General features: G+C 32.6%; 1 protein-coding gene across 1 annotated transcript; it reads right to left on the bottom strand.

Annotated features, from left to right (window-relative positions):
* Positions 1-5,288: 5,288 nt before the first annotated feature.
* On the bottom strand, positions 5,289-6,315 carry ERF6 (ethylene-responsive transcription factor 6). Its single transcript, NM_001249707.2, has one exon. The coding sequence runs from the start codon at positions 6,207-6,209 to the stop codon at positions 5,628-5,630; it is 582 nt and encodes a 193-aa protein (NP_001236636.1). The 5' UTR covers positions 6,210-6,315; the 3' UTR covers positions 5,289-5,627.
* Positions 6,316-24,302: the final 17,987 nt, after the last annotated feature.

The following is a 24,302-nucleotide window of genomic DNA, read 5'->3' as shown; positions in this document are numbered from 1 at the left end:
CAACACAATGGACTTGCTGAAAGAAGGAATAGGACCTTGCTTGATATGGCAAGGAGCATGTTGAAACAAAAGAACATGCCTCATGAGTTTTGGGGTGAAGCTGTAACAACATCAGCTTACATTCTCAATAGGTGTCCTACAAAGAGCTTGAAGTTGAAGGTACCTATGGAGGTATGGAGTGGCAAGAAGCCCTCAGTGAGTCATCTAAGGGTGTTTGGATCTTTGTGTTACAATCATATACCAGACGTTAAGAGAACTAAGTTGCAAGACAAGAGTGAAGTCATGGTATTGATTGGATACCACTCAACTGGTGGTTACAAGTTGTACAATCCCAAGTTGAAGAAGACGTGTATTAGTAGAGATCTCTTGATCAAAGAAGATGAGTCATGGGACTGGGAGATAGGGGAAGTGAAATTCAAGGCTGCACCAGAAATCGATATATGCAGTGACAGTGAGAGTGATGATCACAGTGCTGCAGAAGTGAATAATGATGGTGTGAATGGTGTTGTAGCACCTAATGATGATGTGCCTGGTGATGTAGTACACGATGTGCCCGCTACTCCAGTAGTGAGACCACAGAGGCAGAAACAATTACCAAGGAGACTGCAAGATTGTGAGGTGCTGCCAGATAGTGCTGTGACTGACGAAGGTGACTTGATTCACTTCGCTCTCTTAGCAGATGCAGAGCCAGTCAACTTCACTGAAGCATTGAAGATTAGTGAGTGGAGAGCAGCAATGGAAGATGAGTTGAGATCAATTGAAAGGAACCATACTTGGGATCTTGTTCAATTGCCTAAGAACAAGAAACCAATAAGTGTAAAATGGGTATTCAAGTTGAAATTGGATCCTGAGGGCAGAATTGTGAAGCACAAGGCTAGGCTTGTGGCTAGAGGTTTCTTGCAGAAACAAGGAGTTGATTATACAGAGATCTTTGCACCAGTTGCAAGGCACGAAACTATGAGAGTGATTGTCTCTCTAGCAAGCAATAAGGGGTGGAGTTTGACACATCTTGATGTAAAATCTGCATTTTTGAATGGGGCACTAGAAGAAACTGTGTTTGTGACTCAACCTCCTGGCTTTGAGTTAGAAGGCAAGGAGGAAATGGTATACAAGTTGAACAAGGCGCTCTATGGGCTCAAACAAGCACCAAGAGCATGGAATAGGAGAATTGATGCATATCTTGCTCAACTTGGCTTCAAAAGGTGTGTGGTAGAACATGGAGTTTATGTCATGTTGAAGGAGGATAACAAGGTGTTAATGGTGGGCCTATACGTTGATGATTTACTAGTGACTGGTAATCATACAACAGAGATTGATAATTTCACTTCACTCATGATGAGTGAATTTGAAATGACTAACTTAGGGAAATTGTCATATTTCCTTGGGTTAGAATTCTTGTGGACTGAATATGGGATTGTCATGCATCAAAGGAAATATGCTGGTGAAATTCTGAAGAGATTTGGGATGGAGGATTGCAATGTTGCAATCACACCGGCAGAAACAAACCAGAAGCTTGAAGACAAGCCTGAGGAAGAAGGTGTTGATCCAACTGGTTACAAACAGTTGGTAGGCTCACTGAGATACCTCTGCAATAGCAGACCAGATATCTGTTATGCCGTAGGCGTGCTGAGTAAATTCATGAATAGGCCAAAGAAATCTCATTTCTTGGCTGCCAAGAGGGTTCTAAGGTATGTGAAGGGAACTATGCAGTATGGTGTGATGTTTCCAAGTAGTGTTGATGGTGCTGAGATGAAATTGATTGGTTACTCAGATGCTGATTGGTGTGGGGACAGGACAGATAGGAGAAGCACATCTGGTTACTTGTTCAAATTTGGTGGAGCTGCTGTGTCTTGGAGCTCAAAGAAACAACAAGTTACTGCTCTCTCAAGCTGTGAGGCAGAGTATATATCTGGTTCCTTTGCTGCTTGTCAAGCAATTTGGTTGAAATCACTGCTTGATGAGTTGAAATGTGAAGTACAGATGCCACTGTCATTACTGATAGATAATAAATCAGCAATTAGTCTTGCTAAAAACCCAGTCTCACATGGGCGTAGCAAGCACATCGAAACAAGGTTTCATTTCATCAGAGAACAAGTGAATAATGGAGTTCTGAAATTGATTTACTGTCCCACTGAAGATCAGTTAGCAGACCTGCTAACCAAGGCTGTTAAACCAGACAGATTCATAAAGCTAAGGGAAGAGATTGGAGTCATTTGTTTTGAAGATTTGAATTAAGGGGAAGTGTTGTATTTTGGGTAATTCAAATAAAGTCACATGGTGCTAGTAGCACCTGATAGCATCACAGATAGATATTAATTGATATAGTGCATTTCAGTTTATATACTATTTTTTCTGTTTTGAGTTTGTTATAGGTGTAACAGAATTACACCTGGAGTCATATAATATATACTTCAGAAAATGAGCTGTAGCTGTAATCAATTCATTTCATCAATAAAGATTCAGTTCCTCTCAATTTTTCTCAACCTTCTTCTCTCTGTTGGTGAGTGATGGATTCCAATTGAATCCAACACATAGGACTAAATTGCAATTTTTTTTCATTAAATTTTTATGTGTAATTTTGGTTTTTTATTTATTTTTCATTATTTTGGTCTTTCTATCTTAGAAAGTTTGTAATTTTGATATAATTTTCATTTTTTATGCTATTAATTGAGTACGTTAAATCTTGAGTTTAAATGAATCAAAATTTTAAAAAATAAAACATATACCAAATTGAGGTTTGGACAAAAAAACAGGATTTTTCAAAAAGAAAAATCAAAATCATAGATTAAAATTAAAAGAGGGACAAAATTGTAATTTAGTAAAAAAGTTTAAATATTAAAAAAAACATCAAGTATCGAGATTGAACTCCACATTCTAGAGAGAGTAAATCCAAAAAAAAAAAAACATTGTCTTAAGAAACTGTATTTGTGTATTTCCCACTAAATTCTCAATGAGACATGTGTACATTGTTTTTGGTTAATAATATTGGAAAATAATATTGGTAGTATATTTGTTTTGTCTTATAAATGCATATATATAGCTGTCAGATTTCTCTAATTATTTTAAAAAAAATGTTATGCATACTATACATTTGTTGCTGTTTATAGCGTATCTCGTTTTCTATGTGCATTTTTCAAAGTTGAACTTGAACAAAATTGTAAAAAATTATTACTTGAATCATATTTTAAATTATTTTAAGAAAAATCAAATATAAACGTAATAAATATAAGGTGGATTGAATGGTTAAGAGATATAAAATAGATCCAATGATTAAGAGAAAATGAAAGAGTTTCTTTTAACGAAAATTAATATTTGTTGATTAAAAAAAGTTAAATATAAACTTATTAACTAAAGGATTTAACTTGGTGGGTTGATTAAACAATATGCATAAATTTATAGAAATTCAAGTATTTTTTTATTTTAATAAAATAGTTATTGAGTTTTCTATTTTTTTTTCTTTTATTCTTTTCACTCCATAACACATGTATAAATTAATTAAATATTAGGAGAAAAGTATAGTCTTGAATTTTGTAAATGAAAATAAAATTTCTTCAAAAATCTGACAATGTGTCTTTTTTGTTATTAATATGAAAGCCCAACGAAATATAAGGGTGAAGGAAGATTTATAATTGGTCGAATGGTTGAAAATAGGAAATTTATGATCCTAGGGAGAAAGAAGAGAAAAGAGGGTACGGAGTTGGAATTTTATTTTGAACAAAACTAGCATATGATGATAAAAAAAAAAATTCCATAGAAAAATATATTTAATGTTTTATTTAGTCTATAAAATGATAACTAATTTAAAACAGTATTTTTAATGTCTTATAAAGTAGAACGGAGGAGTATTTTTATTAAAAAAAAACGGAGGAGAACTATTTAAAAAAATGCACCAGAACAAATTTAAGGCAGGCAGGAAAATCGTTTTTGCAAAACAAAAATTGATTGATTATTACTACTAGTTGTTAGTGTAGTTGGAATGGTGTTATTCTTTCATTATTAGTAGTATGTAGCATTATTATTGATACAGTGAGGTTTTTTCTTTGATAATTTAAAAAAGTTAGTAAAAAAAGGAGGCATCACAACACAGAGTTGGAAAAGGCGAAGAAGAAAGAAAGAGTTGGAAAAGGTGGAGACACAAGAAAGATGGGGGCGCAGAAACATCACGTGAAGACAACAGGAACTCCGACACCCACTTAGTCAACACGGAATCCCCACGTGGGCCCCACCTCCTCTTCGCTTCTGATTCGCCGTCGGTGCCGCTTGCGCTGCAATTCCACATTAATTTACTAATCCCACATTAATTTAATCATTACCAATAAACAAACAAGAATAGAAGAATTCTCAACAAGAAACGAATGAGTGCGTCCCTTCCACTCGGTGGACCCACACGCACTCCTAGCCGTAGGATTTAAAATATGCCGTTCAGATCCACGCTACAACGGGATAAGCCATCACGCGAATCACGAGGGCACCCTCTGATCTCTCATCAAGTATCCACGCTACTCATCATGAACCTGCAAAACCTCCTTTTTCTCTCTCTCTCTCCATCTTTGAAATAATGCTTAAAAAATCGAATCGGATTCACTGGTTACAACAACTTACACAGATTAGAAATTTAAAATCGACCGTATCTTTAAAATATATTATATTGTTTTATCATAATTCAGTTGCAATGTAAAACGACTTAATCCTCACTAATTCAATTTTGAATCCGGTTAAAAAACTTGCAACCAAGTGGGACCCACGGTGACACCACGAAAGCAATATTTAAGTTTTTTTTTTGTTTTTCTTTATAATTTTTTACGTGAAAGTATTTTAATTTTAGTATAGGGTTAATAGCAACGCCTGCGTAGCCGAATGTCTAGTATAGGGATAAAGAACAAACCAATCAAGTAATATGTGGAGAGGCCCCCACGACAAAAACCTAATCAAACGCGCAACAATGCCGGCGACATGTCTGTCAGATCTCAACCAACCAAATCCAACAGCGCACCGGAAGAAAATTAAAATAAAAAAACAAACTCAAGGCTACGTTAAAAAAAATCTGACTTAGTTAAAGAATTAAAAAAATATTCATTATAAAAAAGTTGATAATCGATCTAATATTGTGTATTTCAATAAAATATTCTTTTAATTCTTATATCCATATTCTAAAAATACTTACTAACATTTACCTTAAATAAATTACATATCTAATTTTGCCCGATAGATTAATCGGAAAACGCACAATGGATAAGGTTACGGATACCGTTGTTTCTTGGATAACATAAATATTAATAATAAAAGGATGGAAATGGAAATATTTATATATTTTGAGAAATTACAGAAACAACCATGAGATACTCTGTTAAGTTCTCAGTTGCAAAAAAAAGCAAGAAAAAGCGCGTTTGCTTTTCGGTTATAACGTGTATTTACATAACGTGCCGATTATATCTTCATCACAAAATGGTCAACAACAATTCCGAGCATCATGTCATCCACTACTCACACTTAGCTGCTGCTCCCTCTCCGTAACACTATAATTTCTCGAGGGCAATTTCGTCACAAAAAAATGCGTAGTAGTGTTCCCAGATGCTTAAAAAAGTAGTACGAAAAAAATTGCGGAAAACCAGATCTCCCTGCATGAATCAGGCAACCTCCGGGAGAGGAGGCACGTTCAGGTCAAGATCAAGGAGCACGCGGCGGTTGTAATCGGAATCGGAGTCGTTACGGCGGAAATCAGCGGCGGGGCGTTCAAAGCCACACATCTCGCGGCGGGAGACGGCGATCATGGCGTCCGCACGCGCGAACGCGTCAAAGAATAGAACCGGACGAGCCACCGGGAAGACGGTGACGGCCACGGAGAGAGGGGTTAGGGTAAGGTCAAGCGGCGGTGGCGGTGACGGGGGAGAGGAAGAGTCGAGGGTGCTGCTCTGGCTGGGACTGCGAATGTTGTTGTTAAGGATGAGTTCCGAGGGTGTCGGAAAATTGGTCTTGGCCTTGGCACCGCGAAACTCACGCGCTGCGGTGTCGTACGCTCGAGCGGCTTCCTCGGCTGTGTCGAAGGTGCCGAGCCAGACGCGCGTTTTCTTGCCGGGGTCGCGGATCTCGGCGGCGTAGCGGCCCCAGGGGCGTTTCCGGACGCCTCGGTAGCGGATCTCTTTGTGGGCCGGTGATGGGCCTGGGCCTGGTCCGGCGAACGCGGTGGCTCGGCTGTCTCTTGGGGCCATTGTTGGTGCGAGTTTTTAATTTTGATGATTCAAATTCTTTCTCAAGGGGGAGCAGAAAAGTGGTGAAAGGGAGGAGTAGGAAGCGTGTGGGATTGAGACAATGTCTGAGGGGAATAAAGGGTGTTGGAGTGGGTTTTATAGCCCTAGATGGAGAGAGAGAGAAACCACACCGTGTGCATGCGTCTTTATTGTTACGCTCCCCACGCGCGTGCTTCCCACTCAACGTGGCTTCCCTTACACGAACCTTGCTTCTCACCACTCCTCTCCTGCCACCTCACTACACTCTTTATTTTCATTCCCCCCTTTTTTATCTTAATTATTCTTTTAGTTTAGTAGTTAAAAATGAGGAAATTTTGACTTTTTTTCTCTCTGTCAAATTCAAATGATTATCTTTATTTGTAAAATAAGTGAGTTTTTGTTTTTATTCTTATTCTAATTAATTTTTTAAAAAAATTTCTATTCTTCCATTTTTTGGAATAATATTTTTTCCCACAAATTCCTTCATAATATGAATTATAGTATTTATTTTAGGATGGATATACAATATTTATTTTAAGAATTGACAAAAAAAAAATACTCAACACACTAGTGGTTATCAATGAGAATAGTTACTTGACTTTTCATTAAACACATAAATAATCAATAAATATTACAAGACAAAAGATACTAAAACAATGATTTTATAAATCATAGGATGGAAATCAAAGAAATATTTTTATAAGGAATTAAATTAAAACTTAAGAAGTTGAATGTGCCCTTTCATATTTTGCATTTGCATTATTTATTTAATATTCTCTAGTGAATAATTAATAATTCAATAGATTAATAATAATAAATTTTAAATGTATTTTCTAGATTTAATCAAGTTTAACAGCAAAATATAATCCTTGTGGATTGGTTTGACAGATGTTATTATTGAACTGGACTGCAAGTCTCTGTTGTTGATGGTTTTATGCAAAATATGATCTTTCATATTGAACTTGGTTTCATTTTTTAGAAGTACAAATCTATTTAGTCCTAATCATGTTCAAAACTATGTGGATAGTTTTATTAGAAGACAAATAAATTATGTTTGCTCATAGTCTAAATAAAGTATCAAACTTTTATGTTAGCTCCCATGTATTTGATGTGATTTCATCTTGCATTCATTTGCCTATTATAAATGAAATGAAGTATGCTTGTTTATGTAAAAAAAAATAAAAACAAAGATTTTTTTTCCTACTTGTAGTATTTATGATAAGTTATAAAAACGACACTCAATTATACTTATTTTTATCTCAATAAACATTTAGTCTGTTAAAATACTTTAAATTCAGAACTGTTTTCCATCAATCAATTATTATTAATACAAACCAAAATCCTAAATAAGTAAAAATAATAGGCATGTACTCACAGCTGAAATGTTTGTAGAAGGAAATGAATCAACAGAAATTTCCGATTCTCTTCAATTTTCAATAAACAAAATCAACTTATAGTATGTACGTAAGGAGAAAAGGTCGCAGAGATAAGAGGTCCTCCATTAAAATATGACAGCGAGAGCTAACCCGAGAGGGAAAAAACATAAAAAATAAAAAAGCGGTTACACGTGTAGCAAAAAAGTGGTCCACACACTTTAGTACTATCAGAAAAAGCGCGTGTTCGAACGCTCCTTACACGTGGGTGGTGGTGGAACGAAAAAAATAAAATAAAGAACCAACTTGTGAAAACATTTTGGCGCGGTCAACGAGGTGCGTTGACTGCACTGTGTTCATGCTGCAACCCCATCTTCTATAAAGCGCCGCGCCGCGCCGCCCCAGCCGCGATTAGAGAGCGTGGTGGTGGGGCCCACCATCAACATTAATAATTGCGAAGGGGGCCACGTTGCTGTCACCGCGACTCGACACGTGGAACTGACACAAACAACTAGCGAAGAGGCGGCGTTTTTCTTCTCCCCACTAACGACGTTTCCCTGTCTGGCTTTAACGGAACGGACATGTGAAGTAACGCCGTTACAGCGTTAGTGGTTGAGGTTGAGAGTGTGACGATTGTTGCATAGACATTTGTCGGCATGCTCCGCCTCCTCGCCGCGTGAGATGGATCACAGGAATGAACAACGAACGTGTTTGAATCCGTCAAATCAGATCGGACGGCTCAGAAAGACGGAGCCTGAAAGGGTGACACGTGGTGCCTTGGATCCCTTGCGGGAGACACGCTTAGGCATCCAAAAATATCATCATGTACTGCCGCCCTTCCTTCTTCTTCCATATAATTATATAATATACTATTATTCTACAGTTTTTAAATCATTATTACCCTAAATTATTTTCCATAAAACAAAAATAAATAATGAGTAAAATTACTTTTTTATAAAATTAATTTTATATTATCATTAATTTATTATTGAATTTACCGTGACAATAGGTTGGTGTGTGTTCTCTTCAATTGCTGCTGGTTGTGTTTCTTCTTCCAAATTTAGTATATTAGACTGCATTCATGCTGTCATTTGATCCCACAAATTAATGCCGTCGCAAACCATCAAGGAAAAATGTCATTCTGCAAATTGTCAAGAAAAAGGTTTGCACCATCCTTTTCTTGAACATAAGGCAATATATGCTCATAAAATATTACGTCCTTAGACACATAAAACTCACGAGTCTTCATATTGTAGACCTGTCAACCCTTTTGGCCAATGGGACATCCAATCAAAATACATTGATTTTGTTTGACCTATCAAAGATCTTCAATTTTTTTTATTATTTTAGTTTTGTTATCAAATAATAATATTTTGATGACACAACAATAATGTTAACAATTTAATTGCCTAACACATTATTAAGGAATTTGATGACATATAATCATGTGTATTTTCTTTAGATAAATTGTCTTTAATTTCTTATCGATTAGTATAACATCAACACTTGTAATAAATAAATGAGGAATTAAAAATATAATTTTTTTTTAAAAATACATCTAATTGTTCTACTAGATTTTTTAATGATGTGATAGGTCTAACAGGTCAATATTATACAATAGAGACAAAGTGATAATAGAGAAAAAGCTCATGAACTTTCACCGTTCATCAAAATTTAGATTAAGGATTCAAACTAGAATTTTGAAAAAGTTTATTAACAAAAGAGATAATAAACTCTTGAGAAAAGAAGACTGCACATACTTTTGTATAGTTACATTTATTTTTGAATTTATATGCTGGATTTTTTTTCCTTCATGAATTCACACATAATCTATGGGATATTTTTCATATCTTTTCCTTGCATTTAAATGAAAATTGATAATAATCTATGATTTTATATAGAAATGGGAAGAAACAATATCTATTTCCATGATCTCTACGAGAATATGGGGATATTTTGCTTCTAACAAAAATAAAAGTATAAAATTCTAATTTCTTGTGATTCTTTTTTAAAATATTGAGTTCTCAGTCTCAATTTTCTAGGTCTAATCTCTGTTTTTGCAGTTTTAAACTTTTAGTAACTGATTAATTTGGAAGTTTGACACAAAATTGCAATCTAAGTAATCAAATATAAATCATTGAAATTGACATATTGCTGAATTTAGCAGCAAGAGCTATGAGCTATCCAAATCCAAATATTATTAATGGTAAGAGACGTGATGATATATCCATGTATTAATTTTAAAAGAATAATAATTATGTTTGTTTTGTTTCTAAATCTAATTTTAACGGTTGATGTGACAAAGAACCTCCAAATTTAAGACGATACTGATATTCAGATTGGCTTATATCATGCATTTAGAGAACGTTTCCCGTATAGGGAGAATGATCTTATGGGCGTAGCTATAACATAAATTCTATATTTTGAAACAATTAGGAATTAGATTATTGTCATGGATTTATTGTAACTTGTTTTTTAGTTAGTCATACTAAATGCACGAATCACTTTCTCATAAATTGTCATAAATTATGCGTCCCTCGTTAACATACATTCACACGATTTTACCATTTATTAATCAAATAAGCACTACTAAACTGATAAACGGTTACATTTATCTACAACATATATGTAACCACTTAATTAAGGCTAGCTAGAAGATAACTCGTTTAGTAAGTAGGAGATTAAACATTCAATATATTTTTGGAGAAAAAAAGAGATTAAGGAAGCATCTTCAACACTACCAAACATGATGCCAAGGACATGTTGATGATACTGTTAGTGAATGTCTACTTAGAGAATAACTCTACAAGTTTAAGTTACAAAGTTTTACTCCCAATTGCTTAAAATGAGATTATTTCGGATCCTTGACTTCTTATCCCAACGCATTAGCAAACCTTCCATATTTTAAATGCTAGTTGTACAAACTAAGGTTGGTATATATATATATATATATATATATATATATATATATATATATATATATATATATATATTCACAAGCAGTGCCATAATACAAATGTTGAAGTTTACAATGGCTTAATTCTTCCACTGTCAACACATAAACCTTACAACCCCTTCAAACTTAAAACAACAATGTATGAATTTTCAAACGCTTACCCCTCTAGAAAAGCTAAATATGTGTAAAGAAAGATATACTAAAGATGAAGCATATACCCTGCACTTTCAAACTATTTCTATATTTCTAATTTTAAAAACCAATATTATGTATGATAAGTAAATATCTATGTTATGATAAGTATAACAAATGAGTGAATCTCCTCTCTTGAATATGCTTTAACTTATAGTAAACTAACTTTGCTAAGGTATTTCTTTCTCCCAGTTGATTCTTTTTTTCTTAAGATCTCTTACTTGATTCTTGATATCATTAGTAATTAATTTGGAAACTTTACTCTGGTCGGACATGGAAATATTAGGATATACACGCATTAAAAGCACTGGTCCAAACACATGAGTTGATTCCATTTAGAAAATGAAATCATTTTAGATTAGTCCACTTATTACTACAAAACTTTGTAAAAGAAAAGAGTAAAAGAGTATTATCATAGAACTACATTACCCACTTAATGCGATTATATCCGAAACAATATCTATAGAAGAATTAATATTTCTGACCCAAAACAGTTATGCCAATATCATAATCTTAATATTACAACCACAAATATGCCAATATCCACAAAATTTTTATATCACCATTAACAAGGGGAGGGGCAAATATCACACCACAGACAGTAGGAGGAGCGACTAATTGTTGGGGCATGGTTTACTTTGAGTTTGAGGTGATGTATGCCAGTTCCAATGCACTAGTTGGGAGATGCAACCTCAAACATGGTAGAGGTGACCAGAGTTGTTAATTTGGATTGGTTTTGAAACAAAAACCCCCATTGATATTACATGTCTAAGATCCATATTTGAAGAAAACACTCTTCTCAGTCCTTTTCATTTAATGTTCTCAAGGAAGAGGTTGTGGAAATACATATGTCACGTTCATTAAAGCAAGGACCAATAGCTTATTTGGTTCAACGTCAAATCACAAAGGATTCACATCAAATGAGAAGCTAGTGAGAGTAACTTCTGGTTATTTATTGTATTTGATGTGAATTTTTCTAGAGTAGTTGGAAATTCGTTAAAAAATAAGAAATCGTACATTGAGAGGTGAAAGTTATAACTATTAGCTTCTCAGTAAATATGGAAAATCACATCTTAGAAGTGAAACCAAATACATTGTTATCGACGTGAGAACAAACACACACCAAGAATGGGAAAATTCGGCAATGCTCACATGTCGATCTGGCATGTGGGATGTAAATGAATGTTGTGACATGCAACTACATCATTGGTGCTATTTGTTTCAAGAAGAGGATTCTTGAGGCTTTTGATGATTTTCCATGACATGAATGGGCGAGGTTGTCAACCCAATGTGGCTACTTACAATTTGCTTATTATGTACATGTGCAAGATAAGGAAAATGGAGGTGTATGAACTAGTGGATGCCATGGACGAGTTGCTTGCTTGATGCTGTTACTCATTGTTACTAGCTAAAGTCCTTGATGGAGCCATAGCAAGTTTTCAGGTTTTGGAGAGGAGGGAGAGAAATGGATGCAGATGTTTACAACTTGGTATTGAAGCTATACATGAAATGGGATTATATGGATGGAGACATGGAGTATGACAAACATGAGAAGAAATGGAAAGGAATGGAGAGGGACCATACAGGCTTTCATCATGATTCATGATCACTTTGAAAAAGTGAATGATGTCAGAGAGCTCAGGATGGATAAACTTATAAATTCCATGAACATAGAGAGCATGAAAACAATGAATAATCTAAGGGGAGCCAACTATTCTTTGGGGTCTTACAATGTTGGTCCAATTGGAAAAAAGATTGACAATATTTCCTTCAACTATGTAGTTCAGCTTAGCAGCTTGAGTTTTGTTGGAAGTTGGAACCAAATATAATCGGTTTAATTTTAGACTTTTTAAATTTGGATAGTTATAAAATATAAAGCACAAAATCTAATACTCAAAAGTCGAAACAATATAGACACTCCAACACAAAGACACTAAATACACACACAATGATAGCAACAAAGAGGCAGAAAGAAGCTCAAATGAAATGAAATGAAGTGAATAACATAACAAAAGATTAAATTGGCTATCAATGTTTATATATATTCTTGTTTAGAAATAAAATCAATGAATCAGCGAAGATTTGACAACTTGAGCAGCAGATAGTCTGAACCTGATTCATCAAAGAAGGCTTAATTTATTTGGATTCTCTGAAGACAACATGGCGCTTTACCTTTGGATCATATTTCTTCAGCTCAAGCTAGTCCATTTTCCTGCTTTTCCTCATGGCATAAAAGAATCCAGTCCCAGCCGTTGAGACAAGCCTAATGATCTTATTCTATATGACAACAACAATAATCTAACTTTGTTATCCAGATGAACAAGCAAACAGTTAGTGAAGAAAATGAAATACTTAAGACCCCTAGTGTGTGCTTGTTTTTATGGTGGGAAATATTAGAATTGATTTTGTCTTCTGCCAAACTTGATTTTAGTATGGATACAAGTGTTTAAAAACCCGTTGGGAAAGAAGAAATGACATTTGAGATGTGGAAGCTATCCACATGTTTGGCTTCCCATTTTGTTAAGATTTTACAAGCATATGTGAGTAGCTCTGCATCTTTTTGTCAGTCTGATGCAATTTTTCTTATATACGCATGTTATCAACAAGTATCCAGACACACTCTATAACTATTAGCTTCTTAATACATTCGAGATGTGGAACCAAACATGCTAATAGATATTTGGTTATTAAATTAAATTGATTTTGCCTCCAAATCTCAGTTTGACTAAAAGTGATATAAAAGTAACTTTTGTTATACCAAGGGATTTTATACCTGTGTTCGATTCCATGGATAAAAAAAAGTAACTTTTGCAATTAGTTGAAAATTTCATCTTAAGGGTTTCAGCAAATTTGCTCTTTTGAATAAGAACATTCAAACAAACCATTTCATTTAAAAATCTATTTTAACCAAAATCAATATCACATGAAATCAATTGCAAATGCTCATCCAAACACACACATAGGCCATGGCAAATTCACTAGTAAGAAGTTCTTTTTGGCATAGTATTGAAGAAAGGGAAAAACAATGGCAAATAAAAAACGCAGCAATAGGTAGCAAGTATCAAATGCAATAATGAATGGCCAATTGATTGGTTCACACATAAAAATTGGACTTTGTAGAAATGGGGGTGCTAGCTAGTAGCTACCTTTTTCTTACTGCTGCTTCTTTAAGCCTTTCTTTGGGCCATGCAAACAACAGGAGCACGTGTTGGGCGGCAAAAAAACATGTCCTTTGACAAGTAACCTATACACGATCAATTCATTTTGGTGTTAAGCTAATGATCAAAATGGTTTACGGATATTTACATTAACATCACCTCTGGAGAAAACACCATTGGGTGAGAAAGAGGAGAAGGGCTTGAAATTTGAGTGAAGAAGAGTGGAAGAAAAAGGAGTGTGATTGAGATTGAAGAGTGGATTTCTTTATGTCAGTCTACTGCAAGTCAAATATTAAAATTAAATTATAATTAAAAATAAAAAAAAGCGGTGGGTGCGGCTATTTAATTTTTACACAATAGGAAGCACGTCCAAGGCTTATTTTTTATTATTTAAAACAATTTTTTTTTAAATTGTTAAAACGTTGTTTAAAGCAGACATAGATAAAATAATACATTTTACAATAACAAAAATGAAAAATCGCTAAATTACATTAAAAAAAATTTAAGTTTTTTTATTTTATTTTTAAAAAAGCAGTGGGATGCGGCTTATTTTTACTCAATAGGAAAATAAATGAATATGACGTGCTTAGCTATAAGGAACCAGCATTAGGTGGAGTTAATTTAGGCTTCTTTTTTCTTAAATAAGATATTAAATCTGAGTCTGAAAAAACAACTAATTAAAATTAGAGATCTTATTAAAGATAATTAATTAAGTTCTTTTTATAAAAAAAATTGTAACATTTAAAGTTGGTAGATATTTTGGAGTATAACTAATTTTCCAAGTAATAATAAAATGAGCAATTATAATTAAAGATAATTAGTTATACTAACCTTACAGGTCTTATTAGAAAGGCGCAGAATTATTTTTTCTTACTAAATAAGAGTGTATTATGGGCTGATATAAAAGTGGCCCAGTCCAGAAATATTTTAAGCGAAAAAATATGCGCTGTACATACCAAATGGAATACTTGGTTGGGTTCCATGACTACGTGGGCTCTTGTGAGTGACGAACTACTTGGTTGGAGGCCTATTCAAAATTTAAATGGATACCTAAGGGAACTACTATTGTTACTACTAGAAGTGCTAATGGCACTACCAAACCATTTAAAATGACCTAATAGCCCTTAGTTCCATTTTCCCACACCCCTCTCCCCTTATTCGTTCAACAACTCCCAAGATGCCGCACCACCCTCCCCCATCTGAATTCGAGAATGAGTTTGTCATTGTTGCCTCCCTCAACTCGCTCCACAACAACTCCGCCATCAACGATCTCACCCACCCCCCCTCCAACGAGTGCACCCTCACCATGGTGAACCCTTGTTTGGGGGAAGCCTATTCTTTTTGTTATAGAGAGGGAGTATATTGAAGGGAGGGTTGAGACTTGAGACTCTAAGAGAGTAGAGAGAGCGTTTTGGGAGAGGAACAAAAATGAAGTGGAAATGTGAAAAAATTACTCAATGAAAATACAATTTCGTTGTTGTATAGTGTACAACAAAATTGTATTTTCGTTATTTTTTTATCCTTATATGTGCAATGAAAACATGATTTTGTTCTACAAGTGTGCAACTGAATCATGTTTCCTTCAAAAGGGTAATTTTAGAAAATGCAAAACTCTACCCACATGGGTAGTGCTATTAGCACTTCCATTAGTGCCATAAAGTAGTTTCAATACCTAATCAATATTTGTTTTTTTCAAACCAAATAACGGGTTTGGGGATTTGAATCTTACAGTCCCATATATGTATCACGTACCACCCTCATTTATATTTGAAAATATCAAACTATCATTTTGTTGTTATGGAATACCTATTTCAAAAACTATTTTTTATTGTTATGGTACACCTATTCTGGAAGACAATTATTTTTTACTGTTATGAAACACTTGTTTTAAAAGCTATTTTTTTACTGTTATGAAATACTTATTTCAAAAACTATTTTTTATTGTTATGGAATGCCTACTCCATAAGTTATTTTTTTTTATTGTTATGGAACATCTATTCAGGAAGGGAAAACTATTTTTTGCTATTATGAAATACCTATTCAGGAAACTATTTTTTTTTACTGTTATGTAATGTCTATCTTGGAAGTTATTTTTTATTATGAAACATCTATTATATAAGTTATTTTTTATTGTTATGAAACATCTATTTTGGAAGAAAAAATTATTTTTTATTGTTATGAAAAATTTAATTTAAAAGTTATTTTTTACTGTTATAGAACGTATATTTTAAAATGATATAATATGAAAAGGATAATTTAGAATTTTAAAATTTTTGGGAGGTGCAGGGTTCAAATCCCACGGATTTGTTTTTGGGCTATGTATACAAAGTGGAAGATGTATATATATGGTAAGAGATTTTTAACTGGTTCAGGCCTGAGTAAACGTTGACTCCCCCCCCCCCCCCCCCATACTAAAGGAAGTAAAGAATTCCATATTAAAGTTTATGACTTCACGTGTATTATCTAGCCACCTCTAATAATATGAGTTTTTTTTTTTAAAAGACATGAGTTTAATTTTTATTATTTTGAATGTAAAATCTTTTATACTTTTAAGTGGTCATAAATTATTTTAATATGAATTTTGAAATAATTATTTTAAAAGTTAAAATTTTGTCACATTTAATAATGTATGAATAGATGATAATATAATTTTTTTATACTATATTGGTAAAATAAAAATTATTTTTAGGAAAAAAATGAAAGAAATATATGCAAAATATATTTAGCCTATTTTTCTACAATTCTTTAGTAATCTTTTGTGTTTTATTATATACTAAATTGTATACTTATTTTATTTATACCTCAATGTGCCTTTCTTTTTTATCGGGAAAGGGGTATAACCGTATAACCCTTATTACTATTCCAAAAATTTAAATTTTTATTTACTTGTGAACTTTTAAAAACACATCCTTAATAATACAGTTTTATATATTTATTTATATGAATTAGTATTTAATTTGTGTATTATACAAGATAGACGTTTTTTCTTTATAAAATTAAAATTTATAATAATTAAATATATATTATATTTTAAATTTTAAATGAATAAATTAATATTATTATAAAGTTATTTAACTACAGACGTTTGTTTTTAAATAATTGGAATTTAATTTAAAGATGGAGATAAAAGAGTGAAAATTGAAAGGAGGCCCTTAAGACGATGTCGGGAACCTCTCAGCATCTTGATTGCTTCGCATCTGAGGTGCATCGGTAAAAGGATGAAAGTGAAATTAGACTATTTGACAATCAGTTTTAGAATATCCCTTTACCTCAGTTAATCTATTATGTTGTGTTTGGTTTAAAAAGAGAATTAGAGTAAATAAAATTTGAAGAAAGATAATTTGAAAAGAAAGAAATAGAGTATAACCAGAGTGATATATTTAAGAGAAATAGCGTAAAAAATAGAGTAAAAATAATATTGTAAAATTATAAAAGTACCATTATAGGTAAAGGTCACTTTTTATTAGATATATTTTGTTATTTGATTTAAGAGAAATAAGTGAGAAATAGAGTAAAAATAATATTATAAATTGCACTTTTATAACTTTACAATATTATTTTTATTTTATTTTTCACTTATTTTTCTTAAATCAAACAATAAAATAGACCACCAATAAACAATGAGAAATAGAATACCATTATAAGTAATAGTGACTTCTTATTTGTTTTCTACAATGGGGTCCACTTAATACAAAGTTAATTCTGCTACATGTAACAAATAATGAGAGTTTATTTTTGTCAGCACAAATGCAAGCTAAGTCCCAGATTTAACTTGGACTCAAATTGAAGCAAAAACACAACTTTTTATCATATGAGATCTAGTCGACCCAATAATCGAATCCATTTTGACAGCCTTAGATCTACAAGACTTTTGGTACATAATTTTACAGTTACTTAAAAAAAATTAATTAAAATATGAGAATTTGAATATGTACAAAATATTTAATAAAAAATAGAGTTTTAAAAGTCAAGAGACAAGATGAAAACGTCATCAACCGTTGTCAGTATTATGTTGAAACTTTATAGTAGTATCAATTAACTTTTTCATCTCTCACATTATGTTATTACGCTGAAACTTTATTTTTAAAGTACAATTTACTTTGTACAGTACTTGTTGGAAGAAGATTGCATATGACAATACTGTTTAATTCCCGTGATAATCATTAAACGTAACATATATACATTATTACCTGAGGTGTTTAGATTTGTATTTTCAAAAGTACAATTTATTTTGTACAGTAAATGTTGGAAGGGACTGTACTTTACTACTTCTAGGGTTTACAAATTGATTTGTTTATCTAAAGTAGTTTTTAGAACCTCAATTTAGTGTATATTAAATTTGCAGTTAAAATTATTGTAATACTTATTTTAATACAAATTTAACAAATAAAAATAAAGATTTTGATCTTTTAAAAAAGTAATTTTTCATCTGATTTTCAAATATGCTTTTAAACTTTGAAATATTTTGAATATCTTGAATAATAGTCCCCCGATCGTGTCCTATACATTAATCACATATTATAAGGAATATTTTGTCCTATTTATAAGTCATTAACTAACGTATTAATAATAATTTTTTAAATTTTATCTTTTATATTATTTTCAACACTTCTTTATTAAAGAAACTTATTTTCCATGCACAGTTTCATCCACTCTTCTCACTCCATGCAATTAATAAACATATGAGTACTTCTTCAAATACTTCATTCTTTTTCTTTATTGGTTCATATTGATTGATGGAAATACTGAAGTGATTATTGATGTATTGTTTGTTGAGGCGATGAAAGCGAAATATTGAGATTGAAAGTTGTTATTGGTCCATAATCATTGATAGGGATAATAGAGTAATGAATGAATATTAATAATAGCATGAAAGAGGAAGAATGTGAGATGACAATTTAGGTTAAATATTTAATTAGTTATTAATAAAATTAGTTAGATATATAATTATGTTAAAGATATAATTAGAAACTTATTTTATTTTTAGACATATTTAATTACTTAATTATTCTTCTTTAATTTTGATGATTGAATTGGAAGTGACCGATGTATAAAATAGGAGGGACTAAAATATTTAGGAAATGATAAGAAAGAAGTATAGACAATAAAACTTAGTTAAATTTAAAATGTAGTATATTAAACCTTAAAGAAGAATTGTATTGAAATATAATAATGAGTTTTGACAAACATTGGAAGTACGAAATTGATTCTTAATTTGGACCTTGAAACAGTGCAGTGTTTGTGTGGTTGTACGAAACAGAGTGAGTACTGGTCGACCGACACACGACAAGTTGGTACTGCTACTCCGTACACGGTAGCTAAGTAGAGCCACCCAATCAATTAATCAAACGGCGCAAAATGGCCCCATACCAATTACCGATCCCATCCAATCTAACACGTCATCCCACCTACCCACTTCCACATTATTAATCTTACCTCTCTCTCTCTCTCTCTTTATTTATCTTAGTACACCATCTCAAATTATATTAAACATCACACTAATTCGCTTCATATTACATTTCTTTTTCACTAAATTTTAATGCAAGTTTAGTTTTCAAAAATGGATTAAAACTATGTGTACTTTTTACTGCAAGAGATTCTGCTTGGATATTACTTTAAGTGTGTTCTTTTCTTTTAATTATTTTTTATTAATAAAGACTCAAATTCAAAATCTATTTTAAGGAACCTGAACTCATATTCATTCATACCAACAATAGGTTCGTGACAAATTCTGCTTAACAATGTGTTTGACACAGAAGAGAAACCAGAACTAACAGCTTTATATACTGATAATTCAAATTCAAAACTATTAATTAAAACCAAAACAACTTCTTACTCCATTAATTCATAAACTTAACAATATTAAGTTTATTGATGTTTATTAAACTCTAAAATATTTAAATTTTGAAAAAAAAGTAATACTAGTTTTTTTTCTAATAACAGCTCGATCTCTAAATCTTAAAAGTTTCATTTTTTTAGCAATTTTAACATTAATAAATTATCCCTATAAAAACATCAATAAATTCGAGCTTTTTTTTTTAATAAAAAAAACACATGCATAAATTCGATTAATATTACTTACTCGACACTATTATTGCTTGCTATAAATAAAATATAAATAAAGAATGACCCCATGCACCCCTGTGACCGCGTAGCCGGAGGGCGGCGGGGATGACCTAAGCTTTGTCGTCACGCGCGATTTCAGATCTCTCTCGGTTCACGCGCCGTGTTGTCTTCTTTCACTCTCTTTTCTCTTCTTTTTTGTGTTCCTTTAAGAAAAAAATATTAAAAAAATAAAAAAGAACTCACAACACAGCAACATGAACAGCAACACTTATGAGACACCTTTTTCACCTTAACCTTTTTCATTTTTACCTCAAAAAAAGTCAACCTTCACCGTTTGTCTACATCTGAAGCAGACACCAAACCCGGGTTCACTGTGTTGGACTTGGACCGGCCGGTTCAGTCCATGTCCATGTCCATCAAAATCAATATCAATCACAAACAAGGAGTGTGTCTCCATCTGCAATGAGTTTCTGTGTTGTCTTGCCACCATTCACTGTCAATTTTTTCATCTCAAAGTTTTTATTTTTAATTTTTTTGCCACACCCATCATGTTATTTAATTAAAAAGTTTGGATTATTAAATATAAAAAGGACAGTTTTTTTTTAGGTTCTGGAGATGGGTGGGGTGGACCCGGATCCGGTTCTGATTTCGACGGTAACAGGGGAGGGACCTCACATGAGGAACCGTATGTTCAAGCCATAAAGGTTGCCACTTGGAAGGTAGGTGAGACCTGCGACTAAATTGTGGTTATGCTTTTTTTGGAACTATTATTATTAGAAGAAAGTGGTTTCATGATTTGGAAGAAGAAAAAAAAGAGAGATATGGTGGGTGTTTAGTCCATTAGTTGTTTACATTTTGCACAAGTTGGGGCGTTTGTGTGTGTGTGTGTGTTTTTTTTTATATAATAGTGAAAATAAATATAAAAAAGGTATGGTTGTAACATTGAGAAATTGGGTAGTGCAGAAATGGCCCAATGATGGAAATTGTGTGTGAGAGAGAAGGGGGGTGGGTGGGGTGGAGAGAAAGACCTCAGCATGCAGATTGAAGAGATGATTTGATTTGATGTAAAGCCTGCGAGGTTGGGGCTGTGCTCTCAAAATCCGAGCATGATGTGTCAAATTCCCATGGCATCAATCGCTCACACACCCACCTAGCATCACCTTCCCCTCCCTTGTTGCTTGATAGTGATGGATTAGATTGGATGGATGTGATGGCTGAGTGGGGTCATTATTCATGTTTTCAATAAACCATTTTCTCATCCCACAATGTTTTACCTTTTTACTAATTTAAGGTTGCTAATTAATCCCATGATTAGCTCAAGATTTTTTTTGAAACAAGAAAATGTTAGAAAATGTGGAACATGTAAGTATGAAACATAGCATAACATGATAACACACTTTTGCTCCTTTTTCACTTTTCATGGATTCAGCTTGTTGTGTGGAAGAGGGTAAAATCAATACAATCCACGACACCATTTTGATCAGCTTTATAATATAATATGTCTCACTTTGTTTGTTCCCCACAAATTAACATTATTATTTTTGCTTGGGCTAATATTTTTGTTGAGGGAAGAAAAGGGCGTCTCAAAAAGTGAGACATTATATCCAATGTCTTTAGTGATTGGCCCCTGTGGTTGTAAAATCAATGAACCGATCTTCAGCTATTTATGCTCTTGCTTTCTGCCTCACTTTTTCCTCTCTCAGTTGCACAATACCCACTTTCAGTAACATTTGTTTTGTTCTGTGAATGGTCATTTGGTCGCCAAATGAGTTATGGTATTAAAAGCTGTTGCTTTGACATGTCATGATATTGATACCCTCTTGTGATTAGATTGTATATAACAGTAATAATTCTCTAGTTTTGGTTGTATTCTCTATTGTACAAGGGTCTCTCTGTTCTCTCAGCATTTTGCTTCTTTTTCTCTTTTCTATTTTTGATATGTCATGTATAAAATGATGGTTATTGAAAATTATGTGTACCTTGGTAAAAAGAAGTAGGTATTTTCTCTTCAAACAAATAAATTTGCCGCTAGCTATGATTATGATACAACAGTTAAATGTATCAATCACCCCATTGATATGTCATGCAAATCCTGCTAACTATCATGGTAAATCAGAGTTACTGAGCATTTCTCTTTTGGAATATGAATCTCCAACCCACATGATTCTAGAATTTTACAGTGAAAAAATTGATTTTTTCACCAAAGAAAAGAAATGATCAGAAAAAGCTGAGAGGAAAAAAAAACTTTTAAACCTAAAATTTTGATTTTAACAACGGATTCCAATAAAGGTTAGGAGATGCCTATAATATGATCGGAAAACGAGGCAGGAAAATCCATGACACCCCTACGGCTAAAAGAAAAAAAACAATTTATTGTGTAGTCTCAGTTTTTGTAGCTTTAGACGAGATTTATTTACTTACTATTTATTTATTATTTGTCTTGTATATGTCACTAACTGTATGTCACGGTGCATCAGCAGCAAGGGTGGCTGTAACTTCCCATATAAAACTGTTTTGTTATCCTTAACTAATGTATATATTATATTAATGATATAATAATATAAATAAGGATTAATTAAATTTTTAATCCTTTCAAATTTTTATATAATTTATAGTTTTTGATTAATTTTTTCACTGATTTTAGTTTTTCTAAAAAAGTTTATCTTATTTACTTTTATTATTTGTTTTTAGTCTCTTATTTATTTTATATTTGAGATTATTTTTGAACAATAAAAATAAATGAGATACTAAAAATGGACAAATTATTTTGGTTAAATTAATAATTTGGTCTTTTAATTTTTTTCTTCAATTTAATTTTTTAATTTTTAAAATCGATTCATTTTTTTTAAATATATATTTTGTGATGATTTAAAATTATTTAATGATGATTTTGAATCACCACAAAAGTGTGATTTACTAAAATTTAGGTTGAAGTATGAAATTGAATCGATTTAAAAAAATTAAAGAATCAAATTAAACTTAAATAATAAATTAGAGGACCAAAATACTTATTTAACCAAAAAATTTAGAGGAACTAAATATGATGATGAAAAATTAATAAAAGAATAAAAGTTAAAAAAAAATATTATGAAAAAAATAAGAAACTAAAAATTTAATTAATCCTATAAATAATATTTAAAATATGTATTAATATTTAATAATAAAGTTATTTGGGAGCAACAGTACTTTGCAAAAGCAGATAGTGGATTTCGTGAAAGCATAACTAAAATAAAAGAATTCTCCCATGAGTTGTTAGAAACCAAATGCAATAACGCAATCTGTACTTTGCGTTTCTGTGCTTTAAATGTGTCTGTTTAAGGGATCCCAGGTCTCATGAACACAAACGAAATTAGGCGAGAACAAAAAATAATAATCAGACATCAGAGCCATAAAAAAATAGAATAAATTTTAATAGAGTGGTTGAAATTGAGAGTGGTGAAGCAAGATAGTACCAAGTAATACATAAATAAAAAGTGAGGAAGTTGGCGTGTAATAAACATGGTTGGTGCTTCTGATTATAGTGTGCTGACAGAGAAGATATGCAACAGCTTTATCGATACATATAACATGGTGAAAAATCTCGCATTCTATTTTGCTATTCCTTTTTTTTTTCTGTTGTAAAAAATACTACTTTTTTTTCTTATCTCTATTCTTTTTTTCTGTTTCAAAGTTTTCCCCTTTTTTCCTTTTTTATTATTTTCTTTGCTAGTTGCAATGCAATACTACTCTCTCATGAACACACTTTCTGTTCCCTTTCTTACAATTTCTTCACTGACAAAGGAATACCTGCACATTTCCTCACGCACGCACGCATACTCAATCGCCACTCCCTCGTACATCACCCTCTCTCTCTCTCTTCTCTCTCCTCGTTCTCTCTCTAGCTATGCGGATCATGATGAGAACCCTGTCAGAGAGTAGAGACAGCTATCAGAAGAGGATAGTGCAGAGAAAACACAGATTTTTCCAGCCATATCATACCTTATTATTTCACCTTTTTCTCTCTGCCACCCGATTAATCAAATCCCCATGAGACCTCACCACCCCTTATAAACCACACCCTCTTCTCTAATCCCAAACCAAACCAAACCCCACCAAAGTGAAATTAGAAAAAAATAGAGTGACAAACCCAAGTTATAAAACCTTCTTTCACCATTTTGCTCCTCTTGTTTGTTCCCCTTCCCCATGCCATGACTCTTATTTCCTCCTATATAAAAGCCATGAAGTAGTGTTATTAGTATATCCAATATTCTCCTTTTGCTTAAAAATTAAATTCTCCCTCACTTTTCATTTTCACCTCTCTTTTTCAAGTGTTCCTTTCCTCTTTTTCTCT

This window comes from Glycine max, chromosome 12, assembly GCF_000004515.6.
Source record: "Glycine max cultivar Williams 82 chromosome 12, Glycine_max_v4.0, whole genome shotgun sequence".
Taxonomy (NCBI): domain Eukaryota; kingdom Viridiplantae; phylum Streptophyta; class Magnoliopsida; order Fabales; family Fabaceae; genus Glycine; species Glycine max.
This window is presented reverse-complemented; position numbering and strand designations above follow the sequence as displayed.